At 31.4% G+C, this 20,641-nt stretch overlaps 2 protein-coding genes across 3 annotated transcripts in view; one reads left to right on the top strand and one right to left on the bottom strand.

The window, feature by feature from the left end:
• Positions 1 to 747: 747 nt before the first annotated feature.
• LOC132746288 (uncharacterized) lies at positions 748 to 11,210 on the bottom strand. The gene is made up of 5 exons (XM_060735395.1): positions 11,004 to 11,210; positions 5,906 to 5,941; positions 5,424 to 5,570; positions 4,717 to 4,871; positions 748 to 4,096 (listed from the first exon to the last, which is right to left on the bottom strand). The coding sequence occupies exons 1-5, from the start codon at positions 11,095 to 11,097 to the stop codon at positions 3,890 to 3,892; spliced, it is 639 nt and encodes a 212-aa protein (XP_060591378.1). The 5' UTR covers positions 11,098 to 11,210; the 3' UTR covers positions 748 to 3,889.
• The window catches only part of LOC132746271 (DNA repair and recombination protein RAD54B-like), a 35,431-nt gene continuing 22,120 nt past the window's right edge, over positions 7,331 to 20,641 (top strand). Inside the window, exons 1-6 of one of the 2 annotated variants that reach the window (XM_060735387.1) lie at positions 7,331 to 7,353; positions 15,003 to 15,151; positions 16,062 to 16,141; positions 16,853 to 17,043; positions 17,478 to 17,545; positions 18,105 to 18,126. In XM_060735387.1, the coding sequence (XP_060591370.1) occupies positions 15,053 to 15,151; positions 16,062 to 16,141; positions 16,853 to 17,043; positions 17,478 to 17,545; positions 18,105 to 18,126 (460 nt within the window). In that variant the 5' untranslated portion in view covers positions 7,331 to 7,353; positions 15,003 to 15,052. Of the gene's footprint in view, positions 7,354 to 11,188; positions 11,286 to 15,002; positions 15,152 to 16,061; positions 16,142 to 16,852; positions 17,044 to 17,477; positions 17,546 to 18,104; positions 18,127 to 20,641 lie in introns of those variants that run through there. The other variant, XM_060735379.1, reaches the window with a different exon arrangement.

Genomic DNA, 20,641 nt, shown 5'->3' with positions numbered 1-20,641 from the left:
AGTTTCATGCATCTATTGTTTCCACATTTCCTTTCCATTCTGTTATAGAGTTATGTTACAATGATAATACCCTGCTATACAATGTATTACACTTCTTGATTCTTACTTTAGATTACTAGCATCTATCTATCTCTTTAAGCTTGGTCCTTCTGACAGCATATCATGTTGTTTTTATTTTCACTAGAGATTGCCAATGATTTTAATTTTAAGGAGGTGTATCAGATAAACTCATCAATCTTAAAGAAAGTAGCCATAAGATGAAGCAATTTGGTCAACATTAGTCATTTATTTTAGAACTTACATAGGGAAACTAGATCTTAAAGTATTTTTTAGTGATCACTTTCTTGTATCAAGTGCCCAATATATATTGATATACTCATGTATAAAAATAGAATTATGGGTTTAATAAGTCTTCAACTCTACTAAAATCAGATTAATATACATGTATAATGTATGTCAGTGGTAACTGAAAATTGATAAAAAAGACAGTCTAAAAATCAGTATTGCATGGAAAAAGCACAATCAGAAATGGACTTCATAACACTATTAATTTTCAATCTTTATGGATAGCTTTATTACATACTTGATAACAGTTTTTGTGTTGTTGTTTTTTCCATTCCTTCTAACAAATAATGTGTCAATGGCAAACAAGGAGAAAATTATGTATCAAAATCCACACCCGGATACAACTTTAAAACTGACTCATTCATTGCATCCCATTGCAATTCGATAGACAAAGGGAGACCATTAAGATATTAACTACTTTATTTTAACAGCAACTATTTGACAAATGCAACACAACTACTAATTCAAAAAAGAAAAGAAAAGTGATATATTAACAATTTCTAATCTCATGTCACACAAAAAGATCTAATACAAGAAAAACAAGAATTGCATAACTGGTAGAAAAATAAAGCACATACATGTATAACGAAAATAAAAAAGAACCCCTATATACCAGTCTGGTATAACAAATAAACATTGAAATAAATGCTTTAACACCTAAAATATAAAAAATTCTGATGAAAACCTTTGGTGCCCTTCCAAGCACATACTGGCACCTGAGTAGAATCACTTATATTCGGTAAGCTAGCTGGATAGCTCCCTCACATAAAAGAATCCAAAGTCCCTGTTGAACCAACAGCAGTGAGGGGCAAGTGGTATAAAGTCAACAATCTTAACCACTCAGCCACGGACACCTCTCAGATATTTTCATACATGGAGAATTTAAAAACAACAACAAAAATTGAATACATAACAAATAAAATAAACATATATTATAATGCTACAATCTGTACAAAACAATATAATAAAACATGTTTGATTTTTGCCATATTTTATATTTGATTTTTAAGTAAAAAGGAAAGAATGTAACACATACATCTACAGAGAACAATCTACATGTATTATTTTGCAAAAATTGAAAGGATTACAAAAAACAATTTTCATAAATACATTGAATGAATTATCCCCTAAATCATGATACTATTGTTTTTCATTGTATATCAGACAATTATTTTTCATTGTATATCTCAATTATTTTTCATTAAATATCTGACAAAGAAATTGCAACTTAATTATTTACTTAACTGGTTTAAAGGGTGAAAATCAATATCTGATTAAATATTCCTATAAAATTTATTAACAGTAAACAGTATATTGTTTACATAATCTGAACATGGTCATTTTCAAAAAAAAATTGTAACATAGAATGTCTGTTATTTAACAGACATAAATATTGTAGGTATACAGAATAAAATTCATGTAATCTGGAACAAAATATTATGTTACTGTTTTAAATAATGATGCTTGGGCAATTTGCTTTCATGGAAGTATATACAGCTTTATACACTTAAAATATGCCTTACATTAAAAAAAAATAAACACATCAAGTACCCTGTAAAAAAATGTAGTAAAAACTTTTCGAATATATGAGCAGTTCAAGGATTATACCACTTCAATGTTTGGATGAAAATAGTTAAGGTCAGATGATATTAAGAGTCACTGTTGGAAACACAGCATTAGATTAAGAACTACAAAATTATAATAGATGGTGTGACCCTGTGAGGTATTGTTGACCAACTATATCTCTCATATTACACAGTGCAGAGTCTACTTACAGACAAGCCCAATATAGGTACACATACATAAAGTGTGCTGCCACAGGTAGTGATTATGTCAAGAAAGTTAACTGGACATTACACTTTGACATTTAGGTAATGTCAGAGTGACCCAATATTGATTTCAATGTGCTTTAAGTACTACAAAGTACCATAGTACTATTGTTCAATGTCTAATGTAAACTTTATTGTTCAATGAGTATAGATAATAATGTTTAAACTTTATTTTAGTCATAGGTCAATGTATCACATGATGTAATTTGTTTCTTCATTTTCTATTCCAACTTTCAGTAATAAAGCAATACTGCTAATTTATTGAACACTCCTCATATGAGCATGAAAAAAAATTGAATACAACTGTAAATTTACTTAAAAGGGGGGTGGTATCAATTGGCATATTTTTCGTGAGTATTTCAAATTCTGATAAAAACAATAAAGATATTTCTGGATAACAGAATGTTGATAAACTTCTAAAGTGATTAAGTATGAACATATATATATGATGAAAAATAATATTTTGTTCTAGAACACTTCATTATTTGCTATATATTGATATGTCATATCGGATCATGTATCTAACACTTGCCAAGAACAACCATATATTATTCTTTTGTGGTTTGTTATCATGTATGATACTGAATATTTATCATGTATGATACTGAATATTTATCATGTATGATACTGAATATTTATCATGTATGATACTGAATATTTATCATGTATGATACTGAATATTTATCATGTATGATACTGAATATTTATCATGTATGATACTGAATATTTATCTTGTATGATACTGAATATTTATCATGTATGATACTGAATATTTATCATGTATGATACTGAATATTTATCTTGTATGATACTGAATACTATCAACATTATCAACATAATTGTTTATGGTATTACAGATATTTTACTAAAGACCAATTCACTTTAAAAAAAAGAAATTAAGGTATTAACCTTAGAAATTTACCTACAAATGTATAAAATGTATTTGTACTACTCAAATTGCTATCACAGACTTCAAATATTTGAATATAGAATGTATATGTCTATTCTATGTACATATGAATGGAATGAGAAGTGTATATATCGACAAATCAGATCAATTTATAATACTTTAATGCGTACAAAAAAAAATATCACAGAAATATCTGACAAGAAATGTGGGTTGTCAAAATGATATGTATTGCTTATTTAAAGTTTCAGTTCTATAGCAAAAAATAAACAAAATTTACTGAATTGCACATAAAATATTATTTGTGTTCTATTCCAACATATTAGGCTGAACTGTGTATACTTACTCTTTTTTTTCTGCATCAAATCACTTCAAATGTTTTATGTCTGAGTTGACATTTTAGTTGCAACAGTATTTGTTTTATAATACTTTAATTTACATAATATCTACATGTTTTAGAAATAAAATTATGTTTTATCTATCAAATCGTCTACCATCGTAACTTAAATAAAACAAAATTAAAAAAAAAAAAACACATGAAAATTCAAGTGCATCATTTTTTTCTATAACTATGAAATAACCTGAAAAATTGTGAAACCATCTGATGCTCAGTTTTGAGGGAAACTCAATTGATAAATTTCTTACACAATTTAAGCAATTAATTTAACACAAAAACTTTATAAAAATCTAAGACTCTGTAATCATACTGTCTAATTTTTCTTATCTACCTAATAGGTTTGTTTCAAAATCAGTTTAGTTTATTGCCTTACAGTTATACTGGTGCTTCTTCTATTAAAAACGTATCAAACTAAAGTTCATCATGACTATCTATGTTAACCTCTCTTGCTTGTTCTACGTTCATCTTCCGCTCTTCTCTTGGTTTTACATCATCAGCACGATCCGCTGTCTGATTGGGGTCAGGTATCTTCTCCTGTATTGGTTTTGGTGTTCGAACTTTCTTCCCTTCTTTAACGAAAAAATCCTTGATCACAGGGTCGTAAATTATTCCACCATCCTGTAAAAAAAACCCTACTTTTTAACTTTTGGTTCCTATAACATTGATGTTTACCAATTCAATTTGAGCAGTTTCAGTAGAAGGGAAAGGGGACTCTTCAAAAATGTATTACAAATCTTTAAAAACATCCAACATGTTTATATGTTCATTACATACTGGTTTAAGGACTTTTTTAGGGCACTGATGAACTATAGTATTACCTAAGGTAATACTATACTTCATCAGTGCCCTGAAACAAAATGTTGCTATGCTAAGTACTTATGTACTTATGAGGATATAAAAACTATCTGGGTATACATGTAGTGCCTTAAATAAAGGCAAACTCTAAACAAACAACATTTTTAACCCAGTGATTTCTCTCACTTAAATGGGAAGAAGCATTAGCCTCCTGATTTTGGGAAAAATTATCCCTAAAATTGGTAATTTGGAAAGATGCATTTGAGAAGAGGCCCTATATTGGAGTCTGTTATATAAGCAGGAAAATCACTGTAACCATTCCATTAGATCCTTTTGTTCACAGGTTTGACTGTATATATATGTATCAAATTAAGAAAACATTTAACAGGTCTATAAATATCATATCAGAGCAATAGTATCAAATAAATAAAATTTGTTCCTACCTCATCATTGATTTCAAGAGTACCAGCTTGTCGGCAGGCTTTGATAACAGTACTGCATATAGTTTGTGAAATATCAAGGTAAGTTTGAGTATATTTCCCAGTAGCATGCTTTCTACCATACTCTGTAATCAGGAAAGCTTCTAGTCCCTCATCATCTAAAAAATAAATATGTGTTTTATTCTATTTATTTATTTGACACCAACACTGTATAGGTCTTTTGGTGTCTTTCCAGCTTTACTGGTGGAGGAAGACCTCAGGTGCCCCTCTGTGCATTTTTTCAGGCATCTGAGTTGAACCACCAATGGTCTGAAATCTAGCTGGATAGCTTCCTCACATGAAAGAATCCAGATAAGTTACACTATGGACCAGCATTATTAATGAAAGGGACATAATTCAAACAATAAACAAGGTAGAGTTATGGTTCTTTGAAAATGTACTTCCTCTAACTAATCTCTATCACTATGTAAAGTTTCAATCAAATTCCTTCAATACTTTTCAAGTAATTTTCAGGACAAGGAAATGATGGACAAACAGACAGACAAAATAGCCATAATATGCTCTCCTTTTGGGGAGCATAAAACAAAATTGCTATTTTCAAACAAGTGTTATGAAAAAAAAGTTCGAACTAAATTATTCATGAATATAATAAAACAGTAGCAAACAATATATTATAAACAGAAAGTTTCATTTATTTAATGAAAACATACTTTTGATGTGTTCACAAACTTCTAAAACTCTCTTTGCATCAACATCATATTTGTCAAAGTTATGTTTGTCACATACTCTCTTCAATGCACGAGTAACCGTCTCTCCCATTCCTCGTGTCAATTTTCGGCTTAACATCGAGTCTAGCTCTATAATTACATTTGAAAATAAAGAATTTTAATCAATCATACATTTAAGACAAATTTGGATACACTTTTAAAGGTTATTAAAAAATCAATATGTAATTAACTTTTTTTTTGTTAAAGCATTGCTATCTTTGAGAATTTAATTGGGAATAAAATGTTCGGTACTCTGTTAATAAGTTTACATACTGAAAAGTTATGTTTTTGGTATGCAATAGAAATACTCTAACAATTATTTATTCACAACAATACACTAAACAAGTTTGTGAGGAATTCTTCTTTTTTTCTAGTCCTTAAAATGTAATCATAAAGTCATGGTTCAATAAAAGAAAAAAACATACCTTTCACAGTAACTTGACATCCCAAACAGTACATTTCTAATAAAAGAAAAAATATGTTAATAACCTAGGCTCAAACAAAACATGTTCATTTTAATTGATAACAAAAACAACTTTACAATAATGCCAATTGGTCACTTAATATGCAAATCACAAATGCCCAGTCTCAAACTAGTGAACATTTACATTAAAATGTAACAATTCATGGTGACTAAATGATCACTACTGACATTTCATTTTTTTTCATCTGACCTTGGTCCACTGCATGTGACCTTAAACTTGGCCAAAGGGACCTGAATTTTTATGCACAACACTAAGACTTACAGTGTTGAACATTTGTGCAGTTATATTACAATCTATGTAGAACTATTATACTGTATGGACAAGTGTTTCCCTGGTCCAGTCTCATAGTGTGACATTGACCTTTGATCCATGTGTGATATATTCTGTCTCATGATGGTGAACATATGTTACAAATACAACATATGTAATACTAAGATTTCTCGATGAAAGTAAAAGATATACTCCAGACAAATTCTCTGGCATCTTGACCTAGCATAATTATATTGACTTGAATTATGCTGCCATGACATATACTAATTATCCCTAAATTCAAGACTACATTATTGTCAATACACACATTTTCACTTATATTATCTGCCCTTTGACCTATATATGTGTGACTCTGACCTTGGCCACAGGAGCCCCTCGAATTATGTGTGCAACAATTGGTGAAAAAAAATCCATCAATGATGTAGATGATTTGTTCTAGACAAGATATTTCCTATAGCTTCTAAACTAAGTGTGACCTTTGACCAAGAGACCTACTTCATGGGCATGGCACTACATGTACTTCTCAGTGTGGTGAATATTTGCATCAAATAATACTCAAATTCATCTAATAGAAGATATGCTTCAGATAAATTCTGAACATTTCATCAACTCTTGTGACCTTGACCTTGCATATATTGGCCTCCATTATTCTGGTAAATCTCAGTAATTATGAATACATGTATTTGTGATATAATAACTACAAAACTGTCCTTACACACATTTTCATATCTTTTATCAACCTTTGACCTTAATAAACATTGCCTCAAAATAGTGAACATTTGTGCCATTTAATTTTAAAATATCTGAATTCATGAAGAGGTTTTGCCTGACAAGTGTTTACTTCTGAACTCTAAGTGTGACCTTTGACTTAGAGACCTGGTTCATTTATGAGACATATCATTTCAGTAAAATAAACATTTGTATGGAGTAACGCTTAATAATGGTGATAGTCTGACTCATCAACAGAAACTGGACATAAATATTGTATTAAAGTGCATTTCAAGAGATTTCTTTTCTGTTTTCATAATCCTCTGTTAATGGGACATAATATAATGGGACAAGCAACTACCGGCTGGATAAGCAGTCTCATGATGATGTCTAATTGACAGCTGGTTAATGTAAGTGTATTTTAAATTATGCTGTAATTACAACAAATAATATTGACAAGATTTTCATAAAATCATGTATATACCATTTAAATAGTAAAGGACTATGAAATCTTACACCAGTACTGTGCAGTTAACAGTAAAGTATTTAGAAACATAACTTGGTGCCAGTAAATATGATATTGCTGCACAAATTATATTATAACATTATATGTGATAGAGGCAATATACATGTATATATACTTGATCAAGTAAATAAAGTGGGTAATTATATAAAACGGTACAAAATGCAAAAAAACAAGCACATTATCACACCCTTGACACTTCATGTATTAAACAAATTAAATCATGAATATAAATATTAACTTGTACAGTTTTGTTTTAATTACATAAAACAATTATTCTTGGTTTGTTGACATACAAAAACAATATACCCGGTAATAAACTGATAAACAATTGACAATAACAGTTTATTTCATAAAATTCTGATTGCATTAATATAACTTGAGTTTAGTACTGTACATCTACATTACAGAACTGCAGAATAAAACAAGAGCGATCAGTGATCACATGTGTCGCCTCATGATGGCCAATTTCATGTTGGGACAAGTTTTGTGACAGATGGACAGACAGACGGACAGTGCACAACTAGACTTGGTACTGATCATTCCTGTAAAGTTTGGATGAAATTGCACCAGTAGTTTATGAGGAGTTGTCCGGACAAGCTTTTGTGTCTCTGGCAACACACAGAAAAAAACACCTTTTTATCAAAGGGCCATAACTAGGCCAAAAATCATTCAACCAAAAAACCTGTGCAATATGCACAAGGACTTAAGCTACAGATCAATCCTGTAATGTTTCATTGAAATTGCATCAGTGGTATAAGAGAAGTAGTCCGGACAAACTTTAAAAATAAAAATTATCAAAGGGCCATTACTCTGACAAAAATCATTGAACCGGAAAATGCTGACAATATGCACAACTAGATTTGGTACTGATCATTCCTGTAAAGTTTGGATGAAATTGCACCAGTAGTTTATATGAGGAGTAGTCCGGACAAGTTTTGTGACGGATGGACAGACGGACGTTCCAACATTTTGGCTTTAGGGGCTATTTTCTTTCTTATTTTCTTTGTTTTCTTAAGGGCTACTAGCCCCTAAATCCTTTGATCACGGAATAAAATTTTTGTTCTCTTTTGTTCTCTTTACTGTTATATTGCCCCTAAACCCAAAATGTTTGCTCAGACAGACGACAGAGAAGTGATCCCTATATGTCGCCACTACGGGCACAAAAATGGCATGAGATGATGAGATATATCTACTTCAGCTCTGCAAATAACAGGGAATAACCCATGCAAATTGGCAGACTTCAATTTTAATAATAGATCTAATATTTATGTTACAAGATGTTATAAGAATTAATACTAGTAAAGAGCTATACACAGGTATGGTGATGCTTGACTTGCAAAAGGCGTTTGACACCATAGACCATGATATTCTTAGTGGAAAGTTAGAATTAAAGACTGGAATGATCTACCAGAATATATAAAATCCATTAATAATTTTGTGCAATACAAAAAATCTGTTAAAAAGTACCTACTAGAAAGTTATAAAAGTCTTTCAGAAGATATATATCGTACCGTGACCTAAATTCGGCGTTCTCCTAAATTCAGCGATGTTTTGTTTTTCGTCATTTACGCGATATTTCAGAGGTGAAGGTCAATCATATTTATGTTCCACAGTCTATTTTTACAACTCAAGTGATTTTCTGCTCTAAAGATTGAGATACGGCTGGTAAACATTAACAAGAGCTGTCGGTAGGACAGCAATGCTCGACTATTCTTAGTGCTTGATAGTAAAAAAAATGCTTGATACAGTTACCTCCTCCTGTTTACAGGTTGGGGTAATGATGGTGAACAAGTGTGCAAAGTTTCAAAGCCATATGTCAATGAACTTTGAAAATATTTGAGGTATTAAAAAAACTTTAACATAAATTCTAAGTTGAAAAAGGGGCATAATTCTGTCAAAATGCTTGATAGAGTTACCTCCTCCTGTCTACAAGTTGGGGTCATGATGGTGAACAAGTGTGCAAAGTTTCAAAGCCATATGTCAATGGACTTGGAAAATATTTAAGGTATTACAAAAACTTTAACATAAATTCTAAGTCGAAAAAGGGGCATAATTCTGTCAAAATGCTTGATAGAGTTACCTCCTCCTGTCTACAAGTTGGGGTCATGATGGTGAACAAGTGTGCAAAGTTTCAAAGCCATATGTCAATGGACTTTGAAAATATTTGAACTATTACAAAAACTTTAACGTAAATTCTAAGACAAAAAAGGGGCATAATTCTGTCAAAATGCTTGATACAGTTACCTCCTCCTGTTTACAGGTTGGGGTAATGATGGTGAACAAGTGTGCAAAGTTTCAAAGCCATATGTCAATGGACTTTGAAAATATTTGAACTATTACAAAAACTTTAACGTAAATTCTAAGTCGAAAAAGGGGCATAATTCTGTCAAAATGCTTGATACAGTTACCTCCTCCTGTTTACAGGTTGGGGTAATGATGGTGAACAAGTGTGCAAAGTTTCAAAGCCATATGTCAATGGACTTTGAAAATATTTGAACTATTACAAAAACTTTAACGTAAATTCTAAGTCCAAAAAGGGGCATAATTCTGTCAAAATGCTTGATACAGTTACCTCCTCCTGTTTACAGGTTGGGGTAATGATGGTGAACAAGTGTGCAAAGTTTCAAAGCCATATGTCAATGGACTTTGAAAATATTTAAACTATTACAAAAACTTTAACATAAGTGGTTACGCCGACGCCGACGCTCGGGGTACTACAATAGCTCTACTTATTCTTATCGAATAGTCGAGCTAAAAATTGTATATGACATGGAGAAAATTGTGTTTTACCTGATGCAATTTCAAGTTTATCTATACTTTCCTCTATTTGATTGATATTGTTGCTTAAAATAATTTGACTGTCGCCGTCTGTTATCTTACTATTTTTACTACCGATCTAGGTCAACATACTACGTCACAATCCCGCCAAAATTAAAAATTTACTGCAACCAATCAGAATCGCCGAATTTAGGTGACGTTTTCAGATTGTAAAAGATTTTACATCAGCCATATTTGTTTATATTTGGCAACGGCTGAACGATTACAATGTTAGAAATCAACTTTAAGCAACTTTAAAATAGTTGCAGTAAAATTATATCAAGTATAATTATAGATAACTGTAGTTAATTGAAAATGCCATTGACCTTTATTCTTATATCGCCGAATTCAGGTTACACCGGGATATGTGTACAACTAATGTGTTAGGCACTGTGATCCAATATTTCTGTGATAGTAATACTAAGCTTATTTTAAAAAGGGCATACTTTTATAAATATATTTCTTTTTCAACCAAAATTTTGACCAAAGTTAGTTAGTTTATATAGTTTTATCTTGTTGTTTTTTTTAGGGGGGAAGGGTTAAAATTATGTATTTTTATTTCTATGGACCCCAATGGAAATAAGCATTTAGATTAATGGGCTATCCATATGTGCATAGTACCTTTTATTTTTTATGACGAAAGTGTCACGGTGCATATCCATATCGGTACCCTCTTTGCGAAATCTTAAATGCAACGAGCCATATAAAATAAATTACCTTCACTCATATTTTTAGGCCTGTCAGTTGTACCTGCAAAAACCACAACACAGCAAGTCATGAAAACAATCTTTAAAATTACATAGAACTCCATCTCTGTTTATTCTTCTGCGATAAAAGCCCCCTTTGCATTCAATCAATTACAGACACGTCTACTCTAGAAATAAAGCGTCATTTTACCGGAAGTTGGACAAAGCTGTTGACAGGGAAGGGACTTAACTCTGGATGTGTGTTAAAATTGTAAATATTTTAACTCTCTCGTCTTTTAACTTCAACAACAGGGTATATTTTTTCAATCTATAAATCTAATAGTAACTCTTTTTTAAAGTGGTTTTAAACCACTTCCCCGACATGATAAATTATTTAGAACTTAATAGATCTATGTTAAAACAGTAGACTTTACTTTGATTTAGGCCCTATCATAAATAATTTTTGAAATGCCCGCGTCTTCAATATGTGCTTATTGTTAGATTCTATAGTTGAAAAACTTAATTTTATTTTTTATATTTATGTATATTTATGTATTGATGATATTTCTACGTTAAAAAAGTCTGCACAAACAAATCTGAATGCTAGACGTTTCACTCCCATTTAAATCATAATACTGTATACTGTGCTCCTCTTAGTTCACGGTACTTAACACTTTAAAACAGTAAAGAACACAAACAATAAACTTACACAACAAAAACTGTTATAAACTGTATCATTTAGTCAAATTTCTGCTATATGACACAAGGAAACAACAATATATTCAATCAAAATTAGTTTTAATTTGTCAGATGTAAACCGTGTGTCAGCCATTTTGAAAACACTATGTCTTCATTTACATCGCGGTAATGGTGATTTAGGCCTATTTCAGTTTTTTCATGTTTCAGTTAAAATTTCTTTAAGTTATTTTGCATAATTTTAAATATTAAAAGTATCTTTACATTGTAACTCAAAATTCATTTTTTCAACAAACAAGAACATTTAGAAAATGATGATTGTTTCAGACATATGCACAAATTTAATGGATTTTTGTTGTTTTTTGCAGAAGTTTGTAAAATGTTGTTCAGTTTTACGTAAAAATCTATAGATTTAGATTATTTTGCACAAAAACTTTGTTGTTAAGGTGTTTGAATAAAATATGTCAATTCTGACCAATTATAACAATGGTCACATGAAAATATGCCATTACCGTGAGATAAGTGATGACGCGGAATTAGTGATGTTGAGTATAAATGGTCCAAGTCAACGCGGACCCAAGTTTATCCGGCCCCAAATTAATCAATGCGGCACGAAGTAAATCTGATCTCTGGTCAACCTGGCCACATTTTTATATTATTTATTTAGCTCTACTTCTTCACTTTTTCTAAATTAAATTTTCTTTTAAAAAAAAGTAGACTAGTCAAAACATGACCTTCATCTATAAATGACCTTGACCTTCAAGGTCAAATGTCTTAATTTTCCTTGATATTTTCTTCTAGAAGCTAGTCCTATAACTTTATTAATTTTAAATGTATTGTCTTGAACACGACAATCTTAAATTCCAGGATAGACCTAGTTAAACAGACAGACATAGACCTTTATTCATAAATGACCTTCAGATTGAAGGTCAAATTATTGAAAATTTCTTTTTTGCTATAACCAGCTATTACTTTGTCTTTAATTCATATTAAGACACTAAGACCTTCATCTATATCAAACTCTAATGGACCATGGCTCATTTTTGACTTACACCTTGAAAGTTATATTATTGAATTTTCACTTATTATATTTTTGCTATATTAAATTGACTGTAACTTAATCATAATAAATGTATTATATTCATACTTGAAGAAAACAATCTTTGGGCAAAATCTTCTAAAAGGTTGAACTGACATTGACCTTGAGCTTTAAATTACCTTGACCATCAAGGTCAAATTATTGAATTTTGGTTATATTGCCATAATTCTTTTATTTATAAACAAATTTAAATTTTACATGGACAAAGCAAGACTTGCAACTAAACAAACAAACTGCATACTGAATAATTTAGACGTGACCTTGACCTTTAATTGATCTTCACCGTCAAGGTCAAATGAATGAAGTGCTCTAGTATCTTCCTGTATTGACATGAAACAGACCAAACAATAACCAAAAAAGTGATAATGTTGGGCCAGATTGACAATTTCTTTGGGAATGTATTGACTTTTAGCTGGGTTAAATATTATTCCTCTGGTGACATTTCACTCTCAAGACAGTACACTCCTAGATGTTTCATTTCCATTTAGTCAATTGTATAGACTTTTCACTCCAAATATGGCATATGAAAATAAAGAACACAAATTTAAAGTCACTGAAGTGCCATTTTTAAGGCAATTTTATAAATTTTTTGGTTATATTTATACATGTATATGAATCAAAATACCATTTATATTTAGAAATTTTATTTAATCAAAAGTATCAAATTTATTGTGGCACAGAAATAGGGAGTGAAACGTCTGGGAATGAAATGCCTTGAAGTGAATGAAATGTCTTGAAGTGAACTGTCTTGGGAGTGAAACACCTGTCAATTGGGGGTCACAAAGACTTGTATAGAGCTTAGATATTTGGTCTATAACATAGGTCAGCAGATATTTACATAAGTTTTATAATTCATGCCCATGGGGTCAAAAATGGCCACACCCTCGGAGCCACTTAATTTACAAAGTCTTGTATAGGAATAATGTCTTAAAATTTTCTATGAAAGTATAATGCAAAGAGCTTAAATATTTGCCTTGTAGCATCACCTTGTTGTCCTCTACAAAGTAGTACTTTATACATCATACCACTAGGGTCAAAAATGGCCTCGTCCTGGGGGTGAGTTAGTTATCATAGGCTTATATAAGAAAATACATTTAAGTCTTCTTTTAAAAAACTGCACTGCCATGAGTTTAGATATTTGGCATGTAACATTGCCAATTGACCTTTATGAAAGTTATATAAATCATGCCTCTGGGGTCAAAATTTACCCTGCTCTGGGGGTCAATTAGACTATATATACTTGTATAGGAAAATACATGTAAGTATTCTTTTGTAAATCTACAATGTCAAGAACTTAGATATTAAATTTGTCATTTAGTGTTTCGTACCAGATATCTTCAAATATTTAAATTTTTTGCAGCTTTGAAAAAAAATGACAAACTCAAAGTGACTATTAATACTGACTTAAACATGAAAAATAAAAATTGTGACCTTTTCTAGCAATGCATCGCAGGTGAGTGATCCAGGGCCATCATGGCCCTCTTGTTTTCAAGACCATAAAAGATTTTTAGATTTAATGTCCTTGTGACTTTTTTGTTGAATATTTTTGGCAAAATGCTTTTAATTTTATTCATGTAAAATGGGACAATTTCTTTAAACACAATGCATTGTAAAGGCTGCAAAACATACCAACAACAAGGCAGAACAAAGACCAATGATATACTGCAAAGCCTGGGAAAAAAGCTGCATAAATACCACAAAGAATAAAGATCATTGAAATACTATTAGGACTGAATAAAGACCACTTAAATGCCACTAAGACAAAACAACTGCCATTGAAATATTTCAACTATGCTAAAGAAAAACAAATACCATTGTAAAACTATCAAGACTTAAGAAAGGCAACAAAAATACCATAATCTTTGTCTTAGAAAATTTCTCGTTATAGTTTGCATGCAACATCATTCTCCAAACCATTGAAGGCATTAACATGAAACATAATTCATGTAACCTTTAAACTTTCAAAGACCCATAACTCTGGCATGGATATTGAATGAAATATGACCTTTCATTGCTCAATGATAAAGTTTGCTGATTTTGAACCATTTTTTTTGTCAGGAAGATGTCAGCTATCTTATGCAAGGCCAGTGGTTTTACTTAGGTGCCCACTTGTGTTTGAAATAATGCATTTATATTAAGAAAACATGCATTTTCCATATCTTAATAACAAAAATGTTGAAAGGTTCTTCACTTTTAAAAAAGTCTGTAGTGAAATGATTTGCTTCTTTATTTCAGAATGAAATAGTCAAAGTCAAATCGTAGAAAACATCTTGTATGTTGGCAGAATGAGAAGATCAGCTGCACCAAGTCAAGCAGGTCGGCCGAAGTTTGTATCTCCTATTCTTTTATCAAAATCAACAACTACTACTGTCATAAATAAGCAGGTATGTTTTATTTTAGTTAATAGTTATAAAAATATGTTCCCTGTAATAGATACTATAATTTATGTCAGTTATTGTGAAAAAACATGTAGTCTTGTAAGATAGTCATTTTAATTGTGTTAAGAACATACTAGTATTGTGTATGTTTTGTTGTTTGATTTTATGACATTTTTGTGTTCATTCCTTCTTGCATGTAATTTATAGAATTTGTTTTCAAAGTTTTTTTTAACTTGTATTATTCCAAAATTTCTCATTAAAAAAATTTTAATGTTGGTATAACATTGTAAAATGTTTCAGTTTAAACTTAGATAACTTTATTGTAGTGTGAATAAGATAATTGACTTTAACCATAACCTGATGAATTTCTAATTGTTATATAACCCATTTGGGGACTATCTCAAACTGAACAATTTAACACCTTAGTTATGAGGCATTCTAGCAAAAGGGCACCTACATGCATGATTTGCACTAAATTTACCATACTTCTGGACACTTCTTAACACAAACATGACAATTATATGGGCTTTTTTTTTCAAAAATAAGATAACTCTTATAATAATCTATTTTATCATTCTTCCATTTTTGCAACTGTCCATTATCAGTTTTAGCCATATGAAGATGAAAATAAAAGGTTTGTCAGCTAACTGTACAGAGCCTTGTCTGACCTGGCACTTTACTGGTGTGAAAGACTAACCTATGTTGAGTCAAGCATTATTAAGTTAAACTGTTAATCGTGTATACCTTACAAAGATTTGAATTGTAGTTTTTGTATAAGGAAGCTTGTGTCTGAAAAACATAAATATGAATACCCCGGTATTCCTGTAACAATAAAGCTAGATAGTCTATCAAAGGTCACACTATATGACATTTTAATCGGGCAAAAACAAAATAAAAAATTCTTTGATATTTTTAGGCACCTACTTGTACAAATACAAGTGTCCCTGAGGCATGTCAGAAAAGCAATATATTGAAGAGGATATTTCCTGAATCATGGTGAGCTCTTTTTACAGTGATTCATACCATTTGCTCTGTTTATGATTAAATTTTGACATGCCAATATGGAGATTTTATTTTTTTAATCAAATGAAGTTTCTCCAAGATTAAAATGTTTTTCTTTTGAAATAATGTCTTATATTCAATTACAAAATGTAGTTGTGATCATTTTTTAAGCATTTGCAGTTTTTTTTATAATTTGTATAAGTTTTTTAAATTAAAAAAACTTACGTAAAATGCATTATTAGGCCCTAATATAGTATGGTTCATCCATCATTATATTGTTTTAAAGTGTATAAAGCTATATTTCTGCTACCAAACATTTTACTTTGTTTATATACAATATTTATGTGTTTTCATTAAATAGCAGAGACATTCTATGATAAAAAACTCTTTCCAGCAGCAACCATAAGTTTAACAAAACCACTTATAAATTTTATTAAAAAGTACAATGCCATATTGATGAAGGTCAAGTTATAATTGACTGAAACTAGTAGACATAGATAAAATATTGTAAACCTGTCCTAATGTTGATGTGTAGATTACTCTTTTAGCTTGAATTTATATTGGTAAAAAAATATGTAGTAAGATATAGCTTTATACCCTTTCAAATACATGAAATAGTGAGTTGCTGAATGGTTTATCTTATTGTTTATTACAGTTGTACATGTTACCTCATTGTCATTATCCTTGTATTTTATGAACATTTAGTAATAATGGACAATGTGATGAAGAGACATCATCAGATGATAAGGATGATAGTAAACAGGCAGATGGTGATAGTGAAGAAAACTTTGTTTCTCAAGTGGCAAAGAAACCAAGATTTCAGGCTCCATCATTTAATACACCTACAATCTCTTCATCTCCAGTCACCAAATTAAAAACAAATAATGAAAACATAGGTAAAAGTTACGTTTTCTTTTAAGTAATTGATTTTAAAGATAAGTTATCACAGTAATGAATACTGTAATATATGTCACTCTGTTTGGTTATATAAGGACATCCAAGCGAATCATTAGCGATATAGATGGAGAAATACTTAAGGTCCTGTCTGTGCATTATTTCAACACAAATAGCTTGATAAAACCGCTAACATCAGAATTTGACTGAAACAAGTACTGTTTCTTATCTTAAAACTAATTACAACTTTGTGACAAGTGTTGGACTTATCCTTGTATTTCCAGATTATGTTTTGTTGACATGATTTTCTGAAGGGTTTATTAATCATTGTAATATTTACTAAATAATTCATCATGGGGAGAATATAAATTTATGATAATTACTAAATTAATTGATTGATTTTTTAAAAATATTTATTTATTTAATTGTATTTTAGGTGAAGAGGATAAAGGTATTGCTAGTGGTTATTTTAGTGTTGTCTGGTGCAAGAGGTCCAATAAAAAGGTAAACATTGCATTCATTTATATTTACAAACATCTTAACTTTTCCATATTTTCTGAAAGATATTATCTTATATTTGGATAAAAGGTTTTTTTTTAAAAGATTATTAAATTTTATGACCCTCATCAGAATCCTATGAATCATTTTTAGCTTGTCTGTTTTAAAAAAAATGTCCTGCTGTAATGATCACTGGGTCGTTGTTGTCCCACAAAATCTTTCTCAAACATTTTATAGGTTATCAGCATGACACTTTGATAACTTGCTTCTCATGACAAAGTGCAGTTGTTAGAGAAGGGGCATAATTCTTAAAACAATATTTTTTTGAGTTATGCTGCTTTTTAACTTAGAATTTTTAACAGAAGAGCGTTAATACTGCACGCAGTTCTTTTGTCATAGGCTCCTGTTTACAACAAAATAACATGTATACTATATAAGAGGTTGTAGAGGAAAGTTTATTTATAAAGAATAAGAATCTTATAGTATTTATCTGTGAAGTAACTAAAAAAATCAGTTTTTTTGTTGAAGTATGCATGTCTGAATGTTTATGTTATTGTTTTTTCAGCATAAGAAATGGGAAGGAGATGGTAAGTGTATATATAAATATGACAGTACAAAAATAATAAGATACTGCTTCTAGAGAGCTGTTTCTGTTAAGTGTAAAGCTGTGTGTTACTGAGTTTTGTAAGTTAAGTTTCGCACTTAGACATCTTATTTTTAGCATGACTATTTGAAGGATAGGGTGAGCAGTTGTACTCATCTAAGTGATGTTGTTACACTTTAGCTTGCAAGTTGGTATCTACAAACTCCAAAAGAACTGAAGGGAATGGGTTGAAACTTGACACAATTGATCTCTGTGATTATCTTACATGATGTGCACATGTCCCATAATTCTAAAATACTTACACTTATACTTAAAAGTTATGCCTCATTTCTTACTGTAAAGCGCTAGAAGAGTGTTATAGACAAATATTGTTATAATGTTCTTGTGTTGTTTTTATTTTGTATTAAACTATTTTCAGTTTCAAGATTTCAGTGTCATCATAATAGATAATGTTTGGTAACATAACAGTAATGTTTGGTCAAACTGCATGACATGCAGGAACGCATGGCTCTGTAATTGTTGCATAGGCAGAAATCATCAATAGATATTTCATTAAGATATACAACTTTTTAGCTCACCTGTCACAAAGTGACAGGGTGAGCTTTTGTGATCGCTTTTCGTCCGGCGTCCGTCCGGCGTCCGTCCGTCCCGCGTCCGGCCGTAAACTTTTACTTTAAATGACATCTCCTCATAAACCACTAAGCCAATTTCATCCAAACTTCACAGGAATGTTCCTTTGGTGATCACCTTTAAAAATTGTTCAAAGAATTTAATTCCATGCAGAACTCTGGTTGCCATGGCAACCGAAAGAAAAAACTTTAAATATCTTCTTTTAAAAAACCATAAGAGCTAGAGCTTAGATATTTGGCATGAAACATCTTCTAGTGAGTGTCTACCAAGTTTGTTCAAATAAAAGCTCTGGGGTCAAAATTGGCCCCGCCCAAGGGGGTCATTGATTTTCCCTATATGCATATAGTAAAAACTTAAAAAATCTTCTTTTAAAGAACCCAAAGAGCTAGAGCTAAGATATTTAGCATGAAACATGTTCTAATGGGTGTCTACAAAGTTTGTTCAAATAAAAGCCCTGGGGTCAAAATTGGCCCCGCCCCGGGGGGTCATTGATTTTCCCTATATGCATATAGTAAAAACTTAAAAAATCTTCTTTTAAAGAACTCAAAGAGCTATGGCTAAGATATTGAGCATCAAACATGTTCTAATAGGTGTCTACCAAGTTTGTTCAAATAAAAGCCCTGGGGTCAAAATTGGCCCCGCCCCAGGGGGTCATTGATTTTCCCTATATGCATATAGTAAAAACTTAACAAATCTTCTTTTAAAGAACCAAAAGAGTTAGAGCTAAGATATTTAGCATGAAACATGTTCTATTAAGTGTCTACCAAGTTTGTTCAAATAAAAGCCCTGGGGTCAAAATTGGCCCTGCCCCGGGGGTCATTGATTTTCCCTATATGCATATAGTAAAAACTTAAAAAATCTTCTTTTAAAGAACTCAAAGAGCTATGGCTAAGATATTTAGCATCAAACATGTTCTAATAGGTGTCTACCAAGTTTGTTCAAATAAAAGCCCTGGGGTCAAAATTGGCACCGCCCCGGGGGTCATTGATTTTCCTTATATGTGTATAGCAAAAACTTAAAAAATCTTCTTTGAAAAAACCCAAATAGCTAGAGTTAAGATATTAAGCATAAAACATCTTTTAGTGAGTGTCTACAAAGTTTGTTCAAATAAAAGACCTGGGGTCAAAATTGGCCCCGCCCCGGGGGTCATTGATTTTCTTTATATGTGTATAGCAAAAACTTAAAATCTTCTTTGAAAAAACCCAAATAGCTAGAGTTTAGATATTAAGCATGAAACATCTTCTAGTAAGTGTCTACAAAGTTTGTTCAAATAAAAGCCCTGGGGTCAAAACTGGCCCGGTCCCAGGGGTGACATTGTTTTTAACTATATGTGAATATTAAAAACTTTAAAAAAATCTTCTTTTAAAAAGCCCAATGATCTAGAGCTTAGATGTTTAGCATGAAACATCTTCTTATGGGTGTCTACCAAGTTTGTGCAAATAAAAACCCTTGGGTTAAATTTGCCCTGCAACGTTGGGGGGGGGGGATGGGGGTTGGGGGGGGGGCCTATATACAGGTGAGTGACCTCAGGGCCATCATGGCCCTCTTGTTTTATTAGCTCACCTGAGCATGCTCAGGGTGAGCTTTTAGGATCGATGATTGTCCGTCGTCCGTCCGTCGTCCGTTCACATTTAGTTGTTAACACTCTAGCGGTCGCATTTTTGCCTCAATCATCATCAAACTTGGTCAGGATGCTTATCTAGTTGATAGCTCGGATGAGTTCGAACATGGGTCATCTCGGATGAGAAACTAGGTCACAAGAGCTAAAAATAGAAAAACCTTGTTAACACTCTAGAGGTCACATTTTTGCATCAATCATCATCAAACTTGGTCAGGATGCTTATATAGTTGATAGCTCAGATGAGTTC

This window comes from Ruditapes philippinarum, unplaced genomic scaffold (assembly GCF_026571515.1).
Source record: "Ruditapes philippinarum isolate M1 unplaced genomic scaffold, ASM2657151v2 ctg370_1_1_1_1, whole genome shotgun sequence".
NCBI classification, from domain to species: domain Eukaryota; kingdom Metazoa; phylum Mollusca; class Bivalvia; order Venerida; family Veneridae; genus Ruditapes; species Ruditapes philippinarum.
Note: the sequence above shows the minus strand (reverse complement) of the source record. Positions and strands in the feature narration are given on the sequence as shown.

What these genes read in the sequence shown, in the direction of transcription:
- LOC132746288 (XM_060735395.1), bottom strand. Translation starts at nt 11,097, where the DNA reads ATGGAGTTCTATGTAATTTTAAAGATTGTTTTCATGACTTGCTGTGTT. An exon ending in GCCTAAAAATATGAGTGAAG is followed by an intron (nt 5,942 to 11,003) that starts GTAATTTATTTT and finishes TTCTTTTATTAG; the next exon opens with AAATGTACTGTTTGGGATGT. An exon ending in CTCTTGAAATCAATGATGAG is followed by an intron (nt 4,097 to 4,716) that starts GTAGGAACAAAT and finishes TTTTTTTTACAG; the next exon opens with GATGGTGGAATAATTTACGA.